The sequence below is a fragment of the Balaenoptera ricei genome, chromosome 14 (assembly GCF_028023285.1).
Source record: "Balaenoptera ricei isolate mBalRic1 chromosome 14, mBalRic1.hap2, whole genome shotgun sequence".
NCBI classification, from domain to species: domain Eukaryota; kingdom Metazoa; phylum Chordata; class Mammalia; order Artiodactyla; family Balaenopteridae; genus Balaenoptera; species Balaenoptera ricei.
Window position 1 is genome coordinate 86,974,350 of NC_082652.1, and position 19,940 is coordinate 86,994,289.

Genomic DNA, 19,940 nt, shown 5'->3' on the forward strand with positions numbered 1-19,940 from the left:
CTCTTAAAAAACTAAATATAGAATGACCATATGACCCAGCAATCTCACTACTGGGCATATACCCAGAGAAAATCATAATTCAAAAAGACACATGCACCCTAATGTTCATTGCAGTACTGTTTACAACAGCCAGGTCATGGAAGCAACCTAAATGCCCATCGACAGACGAATGGATAAAGAAGATGTGGTACATATATACAATGGAATATTACTCAGCCATAAAAAGTAACGAAATTGGGTCATTTGTAGAGATGTGGATGGATCTAGAGACTGTCATACAGAGTGAAGTAAGTCAGAAAGAGAAAAACAAATATCGTATGTTAGCGCATACATGTGGAACCTAGAAAAATGGTACAGATGAACCGGTTTGCAGGGCAGAAATAGAGACACAGATGTAGAGAACAAACGTATGGACACCAAGGGGGGAAGTGGCGGGGTGGTGGTGGTGGTGGTGGGATGAATTGGGAGATTGGGATTGATGTGTATACACTGATGTGTATAAAATTGATGACTAATAAGGACCTGCTGTATAAAAAAATACATAAAATAAAATTCAAAAATTCAAAAAAAACTAGTGTAGTGAAATATGAACAAAAAATGTATGAAATATAAATAATGAATTATTTAGAACAAAAAAATTTAGATAAATTAGGTAATTTTCTATTGATGAAATGCAAAATAGAGAGTAAAGACCCAACATAAATGAGTCATTGTGGTCTGAATAACATAAATATCAAGCAAAACCTGAAGTTGGATTTAAAGGTTTTAACTCAGTCTTTTTTACGTTAATTAATAAATTAAACAGATATAAACTTTGAACATTTCAAGGACTACAACTCCTCGAGTTTCCAAGGAACACTGACTAAAACTAGCCATTTACTTAATCACAAAAAACAGTCAATGTATATTTAAGACTATGTTCTTTGAGCCCACGGAAATAAAACTAAAAGTTAAAAATTTCAACCAAACGTAGGGCCACCCTCACAAAATTAAAATAGAAAAATTTAATAGCACTTATATTAATAACCAGTGGTATAGAGAAAACAAATTAGAAGCACAGTGACAGTCTTATTACATGGACAGGCAATTCTTCCACCCGGTGCTTCTCCATTAGAATACTTTTTTACATCTACAAACAACCTATCTCTGTTATTCAAGACTAACTTTGACAATTTACAATTTAAATCAATGAACATATTTAAGACCTCAGTATTGCAAGGCTTTTTGTAAAAATCTATTTACTTGTGAAATTGTTTCAAATAACCTTGCTAATTCTAATGATGAATTGACGTACTTCTCAGAATAGTATAAAAAGGAAGTATTAAATACTATAAGAATCAGTCTTGCAGCTTTTACTATTTCCAACACTTCTTCCAAGCCAAAAAAAAAAAAAAAAAAAAGTGTTTTGTTTTTAATGTTTTAAGAAAAGAAAGGATTTTAAAACAATACTATCTGGTCCACAGTTTTAATTTGCTGGGCTAATGATACTTAAACAGCTGTAAAGTAGTTGATGCAGAAAAAAAAAAAAAAAAGAGCCAGTTTTCAGAGGATAGTCAAAGTTTTTACAAAATTACAGACTTAAAATATCAGATGAGCAAAATATTCTAAATATTCCCAATAGAACAGAATTTATAGTGCAAACACAATTTCTCCACTATCTGCACAACATAAAACAGGTTTTGGATTCTGCAAAGCATCTGAAATAAGTGACTCTCCCCCATATGCTCCCAGCCTCACACTCCCCACTCCCCTTCCACAAGGCAGCCAATTACTGTTCTGCATGCAAGTCTCACCAGGCACTTCTGTGTTTAAGAGCAAGCTCGTCCTGCCTTCAGAATGACAGCCAAACTACCAGAATGACAGCCAAACTACTCAGCACCTCATCAAAAGCCTGCTGTGAGCAGACCCCACCTGAACCCTCCAGCCTCTCTCCCACCACACCCACCTCACATTTTATGCTCTGGTTGTCTGCATTCCTCCCAATAGCCCTACCCTTGACCACCAATCAGCACTATTCATTCCTCCCCATCATTCTCTTCCCCTCTGCCAGACAAAAAGCCCTACCTTTACTTTCTTAGCCAAATCGTATTCGTAATTTAAACTCAGCTCAGTCATGATTTACAAAAAGCCCTCCCTGAGATTCTTGGCTGGGAGTGTTTTCAAAGCACCCTTGGCACATGAGAAGATACTCAACATTACTAGTCAGAGAAATGCAAATCAGAACAACAGTGAGATATCACCTCACACCTATCAGAATGGCTATCAACAAAAAGACCACTAATACAAATGTTGACAAGGATGTGGAGAAAAGGGATCCCCTGTACACTGTTGGTGGGAATGTAAATCGATGCAGCCGCCATAGAAAAAAGCATCAATATTCCTCAAAAAACTAAAAAGAGAATTACTGTATAATCCAACAATTCCACTCCTGGGTTTATATCCAAAAAAATGAAAACACCAATTCAAAGACACGTGCCCCCCAATGTTTATAGCAGCTCTATTTACAATAGCCAGGACATGGAAACAACCTAAGTGACCATCGACAGATGAAAGGATAAAGAAGATGTGGCACATATGTACACAAACACACACACACATATACATACAATGGAATATTAATCAGCCATAAAAAAGAATGAAATCTTGCCAAATGTGACAACACAGATGGACCCAGAATGTATTATGCTAAGTGAAATAAGGCAGATAGAGAAAGACAAAAACCGTATGATTTCACTTATATTTGGAATCTAAAAAACAAAACAAATGAACAAACTTAACAAAACAGAAAGACTCATAGACACAGAGAACCAACAGGTAGCTGCCAGAGGGGAAGGGAGGGGGGGAAATGAGTGAAATAGGTGAGAGATTAAGAGGTACAAACTGCAAATTTCAAAATAAATGAGTCATGGGGATGAAATGTACAGCATGGGGAATACAGTCAATTTTTTATCTATCTCCCACAAGAGTGAAAAGAATTGCTGCTTATTCATCTTGCACCCCCAGGGCCCAGGGTCGACTAAAAAATTATTCACAACCTAAAAGTTGAGAGTTATGTTTTATTCAGCGGGAATTTTTAGGACTTCAAGCCCGGGAGGCCGCATCTCCAGTAACCCTGAGAGAACTGCTCCGAGGGGGCGAGGTGGGAGTTCTGTAACAAAGGGCAGGTAGTCTGAATGTCAAAAGGTTACTGCTGATTAAAGAAAACCAGATATCTCAAGTTACGGAATTTAGCGCTTTTCTGTGTATGGGAAGATGCAAGAGTCTGGGCTCACTGAAATCACTGCAGTCTGATGGCTGCTAGATGGCAGGTATTCTTTTCCTTCCTGAGTTTCCTCAGGGCTCACCAGCTCACCATCGGAGGTGGCTGCAATCGCTGATGACTGTGACATCCTTTGTTTACTGATATGGCAGGCAGTATTCCGTTTATCACTAGCATATAATAAGCAATCAAAGAATGTTTGGTGAACTAAAATACCTGTCTCTGGCCTGGCGGCAGTAGCAGGAAAAGCATATGCTAATTAGAGATCCCACTCAGCCAATTATAAATTCACAATCTGGTTCAATTACCCTTCTTGAGCCCTTACTGGATACCAAGCCCTTCTCTCTAGAAACTTTCATAATCCTCTCAACTTCACTTGAACTTCAACCAGCAATTCTTCCAACACGCCTGGAAATCTAAGTTACCAGCTCACAGCAGGTCAGATGGGAATTTAGAAGGAATGAGTCATAAAGAAGGAGAAAAGACTGCTTTTCGTGACATTGAGTGACAGCAGTGACAGAAAGAAGAAAGGCAAAAAACGAACAGAAAACAGCCCCAAGAGTCTGGGGTTATCTGGCATGAGGAAAAGAGCCTTACTCCTCCCGTGAACCTAACTTACCATGTGAATAAGGAAAAAACTAACTTAATTTCATAGGTAATCAAAAAAGGGATGACATACTTCAGGTCATCCTAACTTTTACAAGTGCTTACCAAAAAAATTTTTTATTTTAACAAAATATAATTTCAGTGAAAATATTTTTTCTTTTATTTACTTCGAGTGAAATAAAAATATTCAATTTATGGAGAAAAAATTTCTTTGACTATGCTTACATAAACTGAGTTATGGAATTCCAGACATGAATGCTATTAGCACTATTTGGAAAGATCTAGAGAATTGATTACATATCTACAGGCATTTAATTACTGAATTGGTCAACATTTATTACTTTGTTCCTTTAATGACACGACAAAAATATACTTCTGCCTTCTGTGTAAACCTCACAAAAGTAGGGACATTAAGGAATTCTACTTAATTGTCTGCTTCTATTAATATATAGCCCAAAGGGATGAGATTTTTCCTAGGAAGCATTTATTCTTTTAAATAAGTAAGTCAAATATAATTTCCAGCAGTACTATTTAACATTTCTAACATACCAATTGGCACTTGCACAACAGATTTAACCTTTAAAGTAAAAATAATTCATTGAATCATAAAAGATCAGCAGCCAAAAGTTAAAAATGAATGACTAACTTTTACAGATAAATGTTCTGGCCAAGAAACTTGAGCTATTTTAAGAAGCAACTGATAAAACATTCTTCACACTTCTCAAGGAAAACTCACTTGTTGAAAACCTTCAATATGTGAAAATCTTCTAAAAGTACTACAGAATAATGTGATAACCTTAAGGACTAACGAAAAACTAAGATTAAGAACTATTATCCCTATTTTATAAATAAATTGTAGGACTTGAAACAATATATTACACCTACCGTAAAATGTTTCAGTTGTGTTTCTTTTCAAAAGATTTGTGTAGATAAAAAAAATTGGGGGAGGGCTTCCCTGGTGGCACAGGGGTTAAGAATCCACCTGCCAATGCAGGCGACACGGGTTCAAGCACTGGTCCGGGAAGATCCCACATGCCGTGGAGCAACTAAGCCCGTGCGCCACAACTACTAAGCCTGCGCTCTAGAGCCCGCGAACCACAACCACTGAAGCCCACGTGCCACAACTACTGAAGCTCGCACGCCTAGAGCCCGAGCTCTGCAACAAGAGAAGCCACCGCAATGAGAAGCCCGCGCACCGCAAGGAAGAGTAGCCCCCCCTCGCCACAACTAGAGAAAGCCCGTGTACAGCAACGAAGACCCAACGCAGCCAAAAATTAATTAATTAATTAATTTTTAAAAGTGCACATTACTCATTTCACATCATTTTTGTTAGCAATTATGTCTATCCATATGTTTATTGAGTGAATAAATACACAATGAAGCACTCGCAGCCTGTAAAAAAGAATGAAGATCTCCACATATGAACGTGGAATAATCTCCATGCCTACATTTACATCCATCCATCTATCCAGGATGCATTCTTTTCTCTTCCAGTTTTATTGAGATATAGTTAACATATAGTACTGTATACGTTTAAAGTGCAGAGCTTAATGATTTGACTTACATACATCATGAAATGATGACCACGTTAAGTTTGGTGAACATCCATTATCTCATATAGAAACAAAATTAGAGAAATAGAAAAAAAGTTTCCTTTCCTTGTGATGAGACCCTCAGGATTTACTCTCTTAGCAACTTTCATACATAACACACAGCAGTTGTGCATTACATCCTAGTACTTATTCATCTTAAAACTGGAAATCTGTACCTTTGATCACCTTCATTCAATTCCCCCTCTCCCCACTTCCCACCTCTGTTAATCACAAAGCTGATCCTTTTTTTCTCTGAGTTCGCTTCTTTGCTTGTTTTTGAAGAATAACTGACTTACACAACATAGTGATTCAATATTTCTATACATAATGGTCACAACAATAAGTCTAATTACTATACAGGATTTACTCTTACGTTGTAAAAACAAGGTATGAAACTGTATATGATATACCACCTTTTATGTAAGATGTGAGAGGGGGAATAAGAATCTACGTACTTATTTTCTTACATTTGCAAAAACTAAAATAAAAATGGAAAAAATAAACTAGAAAACAGGATGGCTGGGAGACATCCCTGAGTTACATTTTTATGAAGAGAAAACAATTCCCAAAAATGAAAACAAATTGAAACAAAAATCTAACTGTATACTGAATTGGTAACAGAGAAAATAATTCTTTTGAGTGACTTTAAAGCACAGAATTTTGACTTTATATACTTAGTGAGATTTAGTCTAAGTCAAAAAGAACTGCAAGAAAATCTTGAACTTTATTAGTTACTGACCACAGTGATACTAATACTGCTGCTGTGAAATTACTTACTTTTATGCTGAAGGTTAAAACTAATAAGCAATTATGTTGATGTTGCTAAGAATCTATGAAGGACAATAAAGTCCAAGCAAAGAAATACAAGTTTAAACTCAGAAGCAGCAGTCTGAAATCATGAGTTTTTTTAAAATACAGATTTCCTAGTTCTATTACTGAAGGGAAAGAATGATATCACTGTAACTGCAAGCAGCCCTAATGGCCTGTTTCTGGTCTTGATATACATTTCCTCCATTAAAAGTAACCAGAATCTCTGGAGAAATGGCCTATTCCAGACTATGCACAAAATAAGCCTGGGATCTATTGCGTCTAAAACAAAGAAAGTTTTCAAAGACTAATGAGACAATGAAACCAGCTTAAAAGGACCAAGATAAAATAAAATACTAATATTATTACCCACATCCCAAGGAAAACCTTGATTCTCACCATATCTATAGCAAAAAGACTGCTGTCATCCCAGATATCTGCTGAAATCGCTTCACCAATAAGTACCATATCCTCTGCAAGCAATTCCAGAACTCTTATTATCATTTGTCTACTACCTAGGAATACAAATAGGAGAGAGAGAGAAAAGAAAAAAAAGTTAATTCAAATAAAGCTGAATATCATATTTCTCAATCCTCTGATTAGCTAACGCTCCCAAATTCCTATTTCTCTTTTTATTTTTATTTTTTGATGTTTTTAGAATTGTTTAAAAGAGACAAATAGGGAAGTCACAATATACAATCACCATTAGACTTCTGTTTCGATCATAACACTATTTACAAAAAATCAAATGTGCTCATAAGTGGGAAAGATACTCAGGAAGAGTATAACAATAATCTAACTAAAAGCACTGTGAGATAGATTAAAATAACTTTTCAGATTCAGAGACCATCCATGTTACATGTAATAGGTGACAAAGCACAGGTTTAGTTGAGAAGATGCAGTCTAATAAATTTCCCACTTAGGACTAGAAGGCTTAAGCCTTGTCATGAATTAGTAGTTTCCTACACGGGAGTTGCCTGGGAAACCTACACTCACCTTAAACTCTAAAAACATTCCGGAGGAAACTGTGCTGTCAGAGTCACACCCACCTGAGCAATCTCCCTTCTCCACAGAGATAGAATAACAAAGGAATTCCACCACCCATAATTCTAAGTAAGGTGAATGTTCAATCAAGACTTTCCTGTCCCACATACCAAAGGTCAACTTCTAATGAATAAAAGTAAAACAAACTACCAGATCATAAGGGTCTAGATTAATTGTTTCATGAGAACAGCTGGAGCAAATTCTCTTAGAAATCTCTTACGACACTGAACAAATGCAAATTATGCAATAATTTTCCACAAAAGGGCAAGAGAACATTTAGAAAATTTTATGTACCATTACACAGCTCTATAATTATCAATCTGACTTGTTACAGCAAATTAAGAAAAGGTTAAATGCAAAATCATTAAATCTAAAACTGTTCTCCTCAGTACACCATGCAGACAAACATCTACACTTGATGATGCCCAAGTTCAGATCTTCCTTCATGTCACATTATTAGTACATGAATTAATATGTATTCCTCACTCCTGGAAGCAGAGTTCTTCAGTCAGTGAGAAGTTAAGGTACAGAGTTTTCTTCAGAATAAAAAAAATTGTTAATGTTCCCAAATATACACCTACCTCCTGCCTTCTTCCCTATCACTTCCAAGCAGGCAAAAAATAGCCATAGGACTTAAAGAACCATCAGCATGGGATAGATTTTTTACTCAGGCAGTATAAACCAAAAAAAGCAAAACTTGTTTATCTTGTATTTATATTTTGACAAGTTTATCAACTACTTAAAATGTATATATTTAGAGAATAAAAATCATTATTTATCCCAAACCTTTCTTTACCTTGCAAAATGCATGGACTTTGGTCTCAGAACCGTAGTTCAAGCCTCTGTTCTTCACTGTTTGACTTCGGATAAGTTTTTAAAGCACTCTAAACCTCAGCTTCCTCATTGTAAAACAGGGAGAAAAGCAGTAATCACCACTAAGGGGTGTATAAAACGGGTCAGTGTGAGGTGTGCACAGAATCATGTGCACAGGAGCACATCCGGCAGCTGAGCACGGCAGCTACTCAGTGCGCGGTAACTTGTTTGATTACTAGACTCTGTCGGACATCGGCCATGTTGTTATCCTTCTCATTGCTGTCCACTGAAAGCACAGCTACATCCCAGTGTATACTGCAGTACATCTTTGCAAACTTACCCAGCACACCTGAGAGAAAAGGTAACTCCAGAACGTTTGGGTTTTCTGAGTTTTGTTTTGTTTTTTGAGAAAAAGAAATTACTGCAAAGGTACAAATCCAGTGTTGGGTTTGTTATGGTTTTTAACATGTTTCCTAGCTCAAGTAAAAATTGAGTAGGAGGAGTGAACAACTGAAAGCAACTCAAAAAATTTCTAAAGAGCAAAAGCCAAGGAGTTTTTTATTCTGGTCTATTCATGCCAGTCCATCTTCTCTAACTTACTCCAGTTGCATTGTTTTTTCAGTGCTTACCTTTAAAATGGCCACACACAAATGGAAGTCTGTGCAATAAAAGGCCAGAAATGGAAGGGGATACTCTATCTGAACAGTGCGCCATGCCATCCACGTTTAATTAAGAGATAATAAAGACCTTACTAAGTTCTTAGGAATTTGTACCCCAAAAGATAAGTAAATCCAGATTTTAAAGGTCCTAAGACAGATAGAAAGCAAAAATGAGAAAAATTAGAGTCCTAGAAAATAGACAAAACAAACACAAAGCATACAAAAGGAACTCTGACTTCAAGGACAACCAACCTGTTCTCAAGAGAGGAACGGCAGACTCCAGGATGGAGACGCAGAGCTGGGGCAGGCTCAGCTGCTGGAACCGCAGCTCTAGCGTGTCCTCAGCCTCCAGCTCTGGCAGGTCCAGGTGCACCATGTCCAAAGGGGAAGGGATGGAGACCCTTGAGTTGACATGAGCGTGACTACTACTTCCACTGTAAAGCAGACAAGGATAATAATAAACCCTGAGTATGGAAACAGCCCACAAACAGATTTACTGCATAGCTGCTGCCTGGCATATTAGGAGACTCATACCGTGCCCAATTACATTGCTCCATGAAACAATTCTGGTCAGATTTACAGCAACCTTGACAAATTTATGAGATCAAATTCCATAAAGATGGCTCAAAGTTGTAAGTGAAACCAAGAATGCTTTTTTTATGCGTTGCTTTTCAAACTGATGTCCTCCGAACGTGTCAGCATTGCTATAGCGGCAGTCGACGCGAACACTGACAACCCACCCGCTTCTGAAGGACAGCACACAGGTTCACAGCAAAGCTCTTCCGTAACTCACACAGGCAAAGCTAAATAGTTCGTATGGTTTCCCAGAGTTTCTGTGATTCTCACCAAATGTTCTAAGTAAGCCAATATTAGCAACTGAAGAATGCTAGAAAATGCCAGGAAAACAGGATGAGAAATGGATTACTCTATTTAGTACAGTCAACATCATATGATTTTGAAAATGTACCCCAAAATGGAGCATCCCTTCTTGGCTTTCCTTATAAAAAAATTTTACCTTGGGTGTAAAGGAGTGGGGTGGGGATAAAAGTGCTATAGAAAGGTTTGGACTTCACATTTACAAAGCACCTCAAAATGTTGACTTTTGATGTTATCCACATTTGAAGCTGAATCACAGAGATGCACTAACACTACTGAACATGTAAAACTCCCAAATTTTAATACATTTTGTCATTTCTTCAATTCCAATATACCAAGCATCCCAAAATATGGAAATGAGCTGGGCTTCTCTCAAACTCTGAAAGGGCCCAGGAGGACGTTCACTCAGGAGTGAAAATCTACAAGCACATAGCACACTAGATACAGCTCAGAGAATGAGGTAAAGAGAAAAATCATGCCTGATCAACACCAGCTACCTTGTAGGTAGGATAAGGAGCACAGGCTCTCGGACCATACTGTCCAAACCCCTGCCCTGTTCTTTACCAACTGTATAAACTGGGGTTTGGCTCCCAGCCTCTCCAAACCTCAGGCTTTTCTATCAAATGATGATAATAATAATACCAATCCTATTATAGGACTGTTAGGAGGACGACCACAGGAGGCAAAGCACATGAAGCACTTGACGTAACACCAAACACACAGCAAGCCTCAGTCAGTGTTAGCCTGGAGCAGCAGTAGCCGTGTCACAAGAAAACAATCAAGCCAACAGACAAGTGCTGGTCTCACTGAGCATTTAGCAGAATGACACTAAAGAAAAGACTTAAAAAGAGCTTTTTAAGAGCTTCTCTGGTGACGCAGTGGTTAAGGATCTGCCTGCCAACGCAGGGGACATGGGTTCGAGCCCTGGTCTGAGAAGATCCCACATGCCGCAGAGCAACAAAGCCCGTGAGCCACAACTACTGAGTCTGTGTGCCACAACTACTGAAGCCCACGCAACTAGAGCCCATGCTCCAGAACAAGAGAAGCCACCGCAATGAGAAGCCCGCACACCACAACAAAAAGTAGCCCCCACTCGCCGCAACTAGAGAAAGCCCACGCACAGCAATGAAGACCCAACACAGCCAAAAATAAATAAAAATAAAATAAATAAATTTTTTAAAAAAAGAGGTTTTAAGATGCTTGTAGCCTAAGGATGAGGTAACACACAAATACCATGCCAATCCCTTTAAGAAAACTAGATATATAAAAATCTTTCTTTACACTAACAAATAAAATACCATAAACTGTGCACCTTGAAGGGAACTTTGTTTTATAGATTCTCCAATCATTCCCTTTAATAGTAAACACCAACGCATTTAAATTATGATTAAACTTACAAAAATGGGCTTAAAATGTTATCAAAAAGTATCTAACATTTAAAACTATGCTTTTAAACTAGATCACACTCCATTTGTGGCTGCTAAAAACAATTCAGTGGGTCAGAATCACCATTTTTTTGATGAAATAGAAATGCACTGTGTAACACAGAATGAGAGAACAATTTTGTGAACATGTTGTTTCAGTGGACACACACAGATGCACACGCACACATACACAGAGTATATGCCTGTGTACTGAGTACCGAGTTGCAGTATAATACTTATTTCTTACTGGGGATCATGGTCAAAAAAGTATGAAAGTCACTGGTTTAACACAAGGCCAATACCTGTGTTAATGTTTCAAAAGAAAAGACGAAAGAGCAAAACAACAATCTCCCTCTAAAACTGAAACACACACACAAGTTAACCTGGCTCTCCTACAGTCACCTGGAAGACACGGCGTCCCAATCCTGGCCGTCTCCTCTGGGTCGCTGGCCTGTGCGTCCCACCACAGAAGGCCGAGGGCTGCTGCTTCCTGGAGAAGGGTTCTGGGAATGATGAGTGACTCTTGCTTCATGACAATAAGACAGAGAAGAATTTTGGGAAACTGTATCTGGGGGGAAAAACAAAGAATAAAAGTATTCCTTGGTAGAGACAGATTACTGATTATGTAGTTCTTGTCATTCTTCAGGAAAAATAAATTAACAAAATTAAGATAGCAGAAATGCTTCTATGAGGTAAAAGTAAAAGTCAACCTTTTCTGCAATACTCCCTTAGCACATTTAGGTTCATGTCTAATTGACCTGATTACACGGAACCTTTCAGCCAACAGTGTTCACTTACAACATTAGAGACCGAATCACGCACTCTCCTGCTTAAAACCCTCCCAGAGACCCTACCTCAAACCTTGTGCAAAAATTAACTCAAAATGGATCGAAAACCTAAATATGAGTTAAAACCATAAAGCTCTTAGCGGAAAACATAGGGGTGGATCCTCACGACCTTGTATTTGGCAATGAATTTTTAGATATGACACCAAAAACACAAACAACCAAAGAAAACAGAGATAAATTGGACTTCAACAAAATTTAAAACTTTCATGCATCAAAGGACATTCACAAGAAAGTAACAACCGGGATTTCCCTGGTGGCCCAGTGGTAAAGAATCTGCCTTACAATGCAGGGGACGCAGGTTCGACCCCTAGTCCAGGAGCTAAGATCCCACATGCCGCGGGGAAACTAAGCCACACGCCACGACTACTGAGCTCGTGCGCCTCAACTAGAGAGCCTGTGTGCCACAAACTACAGAGCCCACGGGCCCTGGAGCCCACGCACCACTGCTAGAGAGAGAAAACCTGCACGCCACAACTAAAGAGAAGCCTGCGCACCACAACAAAAGATCCCGCATGCCTCAACGAAGATCCCGTGTGCCGTGCCGAAGACCTGACACACCCAAAGATAAATAAAGTAAATAAATAATAAATAGATCTTTAAAAAAAAAAAAACAAAGTAACAACCTACAGAATGGGAGAAAATATCTGCAAATCATATACCTGATAAGGATTTAGTATCCAGGATATATAAATAACTCCCAAAACTCAACAATGAAAAACAAGAAGTCAACCATCCCAATTTAACAACGGGCAAAAAACTTTAATAGACATTTCTCCAAAGATATACGAATGGCCAGTAAACACATGAAAAGTCACTACAGAATCACTAGTCATTAGGGAAATGCAAATCAAAATCACAACGAGATACCACCTCACACCTACTAGGAGGACTATGGTTAACAAAAAAGAAAGAAAAAAGTTTTGGCGAGGCTGTGGCGAAACTGGAAGCCTCACACGCTGCTGGTGGGAATATCAAACGGCGCAGCCGCAGTGGGACACGTTTGGCGGTCCCTCAGAGAGCTAAACGTAGAATCAACGTATGGCCCAGCGGTTCTGCTCTGGTATGCACCCAAAGAATCGATAGCAGAGGCTCGAACGGATATGCCAGCGTTCACTGCAGCATCACTCGTAACAGTCAAATAGCGAGAACAAGCCCCACGTCCACCAACAGCAGAATACATAAATACAATGTGGTGTGTACATACAGTGGAACGTCATTCGGCCGTAAAAATGAAGTTCTGACACGTGCTACAACATAGGTGAACTTTGAAAACATTACGCTAAGTGAGATAAGCCAGATGAATACTGTACAATCCCGCTCTCTGTCTAGGGACCTAGACAGAAAATAGACGAGAGATTACCGGGGGCTGCAGAGGGAAGGGGAAATGGGGAGCGCTGCTTAATGGTTACAGAGCTTCCACTTAGGATGATGACAAAGGTCTGGAAACAGATGATGGTGAGGCTCGCAAAATACTGGGAATATACTGACCAAATCCTTACAAAGGTCTGCCAGGGCCATTGCACCCTGGCCCCGGGCCACCTCTCCGACCTCACCCCATTCCCCTCTCTGTACCCCCAGCCCGCTCACTACGCTCCCCTCACACCAGCCTAATTTTCGTTCCTCAAGCGTGTGGCCCTCAGGGCTGAGGCCTCTGACCTCCCTGGAACACTCTCCCTGCCGCTCTTCAAGCGGAGGTCCCTTCCCACCCTTCAGCTCGCCTCCTGTCAGATCCCTTCCCTGACCATCCTATCCAAGAAAGCCACATCCCTGGTCACGTTCTGTCACATCACCCCTCTTATTCCCTTTGAGCACTTCATATCTAAAAACTTGTTTGTTTACTACCTGTCCCGACCTTCTACAATACAAGCTCATAAAGGCGGGGACCTTATCTGTTTTGTTCAGTGTTATACCCCTTAGAGTATCGGTTGGCACAGAGTAGGTGATAAATAAATATTTATTTAATGCATGAATAAGTCTTCTGATTTATCCACTATTTTTACCCACATTATAACTCTTTTTCTGATGAAATATGGGGTACCCACAAGCTCTCAAGAATGTTAATGAGGAAACCCCATGCCCCCTGAGGTCTATAATAAAGCTAACATAAAGGATAAGTATTCAAGTAGCACAGGATCAGTGAAACTCTCAACAAAATAAGGCTGAACTATGAAGCAGGATGACAAATCACTGGAATTTAATATTCGACTTTCAATATATATTGTATTATATAAGTGCATAGAAATCCTAAATTGTAAATGCTAGTTTGACAAGGCCAGTCTAGTACTCTATTTGGCCATTAGGTGGTGCTTTTTCCCTGAAAAGCTATCATATAATATCTGCCTACATCACAAGTTGCATAAAAATAGTTTTCATACGGCTTCCCTAGTGGCGCAGTGGTTGAGAATCTGTCTGCCAATGCAGGGGACACGGGTTCGAGCCCTGGTCTGGGAAGATCCCACATGCCGCGGAGCAACTGGGCCCATGAGCCACAACTACTGAGCCTGTGCTCTAGAGCCCACGAGCCACAACTACTGAGCCTGCGCGTCTGGAACCTGTGCTCCGCAACAAGAGAGGCCGCGATAGTGAGAGGCCCGCGCACCGCGATGAAGAGTGGCCCCCACTTGCCGCAACTAGAGAAAGCCCTCGCACAGAAATGAAGAACCAACACAGCCAAAAATAAATAATAAATAAAAATTAAAAAAAAAATAGTTTTCATAAAATACAAATAGGTATTTTTCAAACCAAACAATTTCTTAACACAACATATAACTTGCTAAAATGCCCAAAGTCCCACATGAATAGCTGGACTCAGAATCCTGATCCTTAGCTCCCAACAACACTCAGCATATGTGGGAGAAAAACACCTTGCAAATGTCTCTTATCAAAAAAAAAGAGGATGGGATCAGGAGTGCTTCTGTCATTCATACAGTTTGTTTTCAAAGATTATAATTTGATTACATTTAGGAATGGGGAATTTATGTTGTGAAAATGTATACACAATAATCCTGACAGTAAATATAATGGGGAGTTCTTGGAAGAACTACAAATACCACCAGTGACCAAGGAATATATAAACATAAATACCTTGTTTACTAGAGAAAAAACTTGGATCTCGGTGAAAGTTAAGTCTATTTCTTAAATACGTGCACAGCTGCTGCAAGCAGGACACTGATTGCAACGCCAGGCGATGTCTTCCATCTCCTCCAAAGGCCAGTTTCAACAGAGATAAAAGGCTCTGAAATAAAGAAGAGCGATGAAAATGATGGAGGGAACAAAGTGCTCGACTTTCAAAGAAGGATGTGGAGTTTAAGTGAGGTTAAATGAACAGTCAAAGCAATTAAGATAAGGTGCAAATATTAATAAAACATAAGAAACAGAAACAGGCAAAAATGACTTGGCATAATGCAGGAAGATGGGTCAAAGTAAGATAAAATTTAAATACAACAGTCAGCGTTTCTCATATCTGAACTGTTAGTTGAGTACCTGTCGTGAAGAACACAGGAATTATTCCCCATTCAGGAGATTAAGTTACACAGTACTTTTTAAAAACCACAACAAGCCTTTTACATCTCAAACAACTAAATCATTTTGCATGTTTTGATAATTTACAGCTTTCCCTCTGCTATCACTCACAGCTGGGACAGTATGAAGTAATAGCTGCCGCTCACTGGCACCCATCTCAGCCCCGTGGCTGCGCAGCAAGGGTACCAAGCCTTACCAGATGCCGTGGACACACCACAATCCCAGCCCGGGATCCCAGGCTCTCTACTGTACACGTACGCAATACACTGCACTGCAAAGAATCCACCTGCATTGCTCACCTCTGCCACATTTCCACAGCAGCCAGCACCGTGCCTTAGACACCTGGACACCCAAAGTGAGGCAGCTCTAACTATTAAGACCGGTCACTGCTGCCCAACCTCAGCTTCCCAGGCCTAGTCTCCCCACGTGACCCACACACAGTAAGCTCAAGGTCGTCCAACTGGACCGCATGTGTCAAATGAGACTACGTCCTATCACGAGAACCACCACCATCTAAGTAAGTTAGAGAGTCAGTGGTCTAAATAACCGAATACTTCATTATTTAAATATGGTAGTGCAAATTTCCTTCCCAAGGACTCCTACTTTGCAAAATGTGTTTCACTGCAAAAAGTTCCCTGTTTCAAAATCTAAAACTATTACAGAGGAAACGCACCTGAACAATTTTTGGCCTTTGAAGGAAAATCTCAGCAGGAAAATCTTGCATGATAACATCTTTCAACAGTTCACAGGTGTTCCAGATTAAAGTGTGGTTACTACTTCTTAAAGAGCTACAAAATATACAAAATACAGTATTATTTATTTTTAAAAAGAATTTACCTATACCAGATTCTAAGTAACCTATTCACAATCCTTCAGGTCTCAGCCAAGACATCTTGCCCTGGGAAGCCTTCCCAAATCTCCTCCCTAATCAGTGAACAACCCTGGGGTAGGTGTGTTCTTTCATGTGCCCATAATCTGTGCTACGGTAACTGCCTGTTGACTTCGTAGCCCCACTAGACCCTCCTCAAGAGCAGGGACTACACAGTATCCCCCACTGTATACCCAAAGACTATAACAGTGCCACGAAAGGAGATCAATGAAATCTGCTAAGTGTATCAGGAAATAAGACAGAGGAGAGCACAAGTACAGAGTACTTATGTACTTAAGTACAGAGTTAAATTCCAGGAATTAGATTCCTTACTGCTCTTCCCTACTCGAGGGGAATGAAGCTGGTGCTCCTCTCTTACCTCATGGAGAGGACACCTCTCAACTTCTCTGACAATATCTGCCCTCCTAGGGATGTGGCAGTCGTTCACCTCTCACCCCAAGAAACCAAACCTGCTCTCAGCCCAGCTCCACTCCACCCACAGTTCACCAGCCACAGGTGCCCACTAGAGACCATACCTCCTCCTTAGCAACCGACTCAGAACTGACAGATCAGCACCACCCCTGCCCCATCCCCGTGTGCATGCTACCTCTTCAATATGTTACTCCAAGAGAATTTACTGAGGCCCATCAGTAAAAAGGGCCATCATCAAAAGTCATTTAATAGCATCCCCCTGTATTGGGCCCTAACTCTAGAAGTTGGCCTTTATTTTTCAGATTCTCACCAAAAAAAGGCAGACAACTCATTCGATGTGGCATTCACTGAAATTACGTTTCAGCAAAAAGTGAAACTAGACATGAAAACAGTCTCCAAACTTCTAGATATTGGCTATCTACTTTTGGGGGTGATGACCAAATAAAATCCAATACATCAGATCAGATCAGTGGTCCCCAACCTTCTCCTAACAGAGTCCATGTTTTGAAATATACTGTCTACTAAAGAGACTGCATTTATGTTTAACTTCTCCATTTTTGTTCACCAAGGGCCTAAGCAGTGGCCGGGCCATCTGGTCAGTAAGAGATGACTCATTATCACCACGGAGTGCACAGGATCCCAAGCACAAAAAAGAAGCTTGATGTGAAGCCTGATTAAAGGCAAATAGGAAGTTTCTGGCTTGGTTTTTGAAATACTGAAAATCATTCATATATTCCCATTGCTACCTATCACAGCCACTCAGTATCTTTTTTTCCTGATGAAAATGTACAGTAATAACTCTCAGACTTCATGGCTATAAATATCAATACCAAAAGCCAAAACACCTGAAATACATCAGGTACCGTACCTTTCATTAGAGGAGAGAACATGCCTATCAGCTGTGGTCAGGGGGAGCCAAGGGAAGGTAGAAAACTTCAAACACTTCGCGGTCGGATTTGCTGCTAATGGAAGAGCAAAACTTAAGGCATCAAAGGAGACAATGTTGACGGATTCACAATGTTCACAATAAGGTTTCACCTTTAAAACAAGTCCTCAAATAAAGTCACAGTTTACAGTACCCTAAAATATACCAAAAAGATCAGCTGCAAATTTGTTCCCTCACAGAATAAATAACAGAGAGCTCTTTTCATAATTTAAACAGAACTCATATATTATTATTAGAAGGGCATTAAACACAAACCAATATTGAATGACATTTAGAGCATCAATTAAATTTTCTATTTCACCATGTGGCTAACCAGAACATAGAGCATAAACAAAAAAGGAACTGGCATTTGGAGATCTCTAACTGTAGAAATTAAAAACGATATAGGGCTTCCCTGGTGGCGCAGTGGTTGAGAGTCTGCCTGCCAATGCAGGGGAACCGGGTTCAGGCCCTGGTCTGGGAGGATCCCACGTGCCGCGGAGCAGCTAAGCCCGTGAGCCACAACCACTGAGCCTGCGCGTCTGGAGCCTGTGCTCCGCAACGGGAGAGGCCGCGACAGTGAGAGGCCCGCGCACTGCGATGAAGAGTGGCCCCCGCTCTCCGCAACTGGAGAAAGCCCTCGCACAGAAACGAAGACCCAACACAGCCAAAAATAAATAAATAAATAAAGTTTAAAAACGATATAAACGTAATCATATACTGTATTTAATTAGTCATGTTCAAATATCCTAAATCGTGTTAGATATTTAAACCTCTTTGAAGATGACTTGAAGACCATAAGATTAAAGATCAAATATCAGTGCTCAGACAAGATTAAAAGAGATCCGAGAAACCGAATGCAATTTTATACTACCCTCCTTCAAATTATTTTTAAACACATGGTGTACGGGTTAAGGTGGCAACACGTAAGCCCTTCCAAATGGCCAATAGTCTTTCTGCCAAATGCTCTGAAAAGAGCATGGAATTGTTAAATTCAGATAATAGTATTATTAAATTCTCAAACATAGCAGTTGCTTCCTTCAAAAGTGCTAACATAAAAGCAGGGTTTACTTTCTAAGGGAAAAACAAGAGGTGGGTGGAGGGAAGGACAGGCTTATACTGCACACATAAAGACGTGTCCAAAATAAGCCACACCATCAATCCACAAACTGCAACTCACATAAAAATATGTTACCATCTCAATCTTCCTGAATGTTTCAACCGCTTCACTCAAATACCCATGATTCCCAGCCCTGGAGACACTCCCTTCAGATGTCTCCCTTCAGATGTCCCTCGTTGTCACTCAGTTAAGCCTCTCAGCCAAAAACACAAAGAACTACCATGTCAAAACCAAAGCTCCCTATAAGCCTAACAAAACTTTTCCAGAAAGGAAAGGTAAAGTATTTTAACAGCTGAACAAGTTTTCTGTTCTTTCTTATGCTGTACTCAACCTGAGAGTTTCTACGAAATCGTTTTTATAACAGAGGGCTTCCAAACTGAGTTAAATTGGATGCCTGACGTCCGCAGATATATCCTTGGAAGCAGCCTTTTCATTTCAACTATGCAGGCAGTAAGAGGTGAAGTACATGCTTACTTAACCATGCCCTAACTGTGTCACCTAGTACAAAGGTTTTATCCTTTCTAAGCCCCAGGGTTCTCATTAGTAAGATGGGGTTAATAACAATATCAACCTCACTGGGACTCCATGAAGATTCATTCATTCATTCAAGAAATACATACTGAGTGCCTAACAGTGCTTATTTCTGGCACTGTTCCCCACACCCACACAGGATAAAGCACTATTTGCAGCTGTCATTAAGTTTATAATGAGGGAGACAAACAGGAAATAAATGAATACATAATTTAATAAATACATATAGGAAGAAAACCAAATGTAGATAAAAAGTGATCACTGGCTAGAGTCCTCGGGAAGGTCTCTTTGAGGAGGCACCATATGACCGACCAGAGACCAGACGCAAAAAGACCTGGATGAGATTCCCGAGAGAGGCTCTAAATCAGAACTCTTCAGTCAACTGAATGTTGGAATAAAGATAAATGAGGAAACAAATTTGATCCTGAGCCTCTGGCTTGAGTCACTGGGTCGACAGCACCGCTTAGTGAGCTGGAGAATTAATGAGGTGGCGTGTACAGTGCACCGCTCAGCTCTTGACAAAGACTCCCGGCTCGATAAGCACCAAGCACCACGGCCACCGTTACCACTGCCTAGAGAGCTGGTCAAAGGCACTTAGAATAACATAAAGTTTC

At 39.9% G+C, this 19,940-nt stretch overlaps 1 protein-coding gene across 6 annotated transcripts in view; it reads right to left on the reverse strand.

Moving 5' to 3' along the window:
- RTTN (rotatin) overlaps positions 1–19,940 on the reverse strand; it is a 163,429-nt gene that overhangs the window by 139,740 nt on the left and 3,749 nt on the right. For 5 of the 6 annotated variants that reach the window (XM_059894105.1, XM_059894106.1, XM_059894108.1 and 2 more), the window contains exons 5-10: positions 17,619–17,712; positions 16,124–16,238; positions 15,013–15,163; positions 11,483–11,648; positions 9,033–9,214; positions 6,664–6,779 (exon numbers count right to left, since the gene is read on the reverse strand). In XM_059894105.1, coding sequence (XP_059750088.1) covers positions 6,664–6,779; positions 9,033–9,214; positions 11,483–11,648; positions 15,013–15,163; positions 16,124–16,238; positions 17,619–17,712 — 824 coding nt within the window. The remainder of the gene's footprint in view (positions 1–6,663; positions 6,780–9,032; positions 9,215–11,482; positions 11,649–15,012; positions 15,164–16,123; positions 16,239–17,618; positions 17,713–19,940) is intronic. The other variant, XM_059894107.1, reaches the window with a different exon arrangement.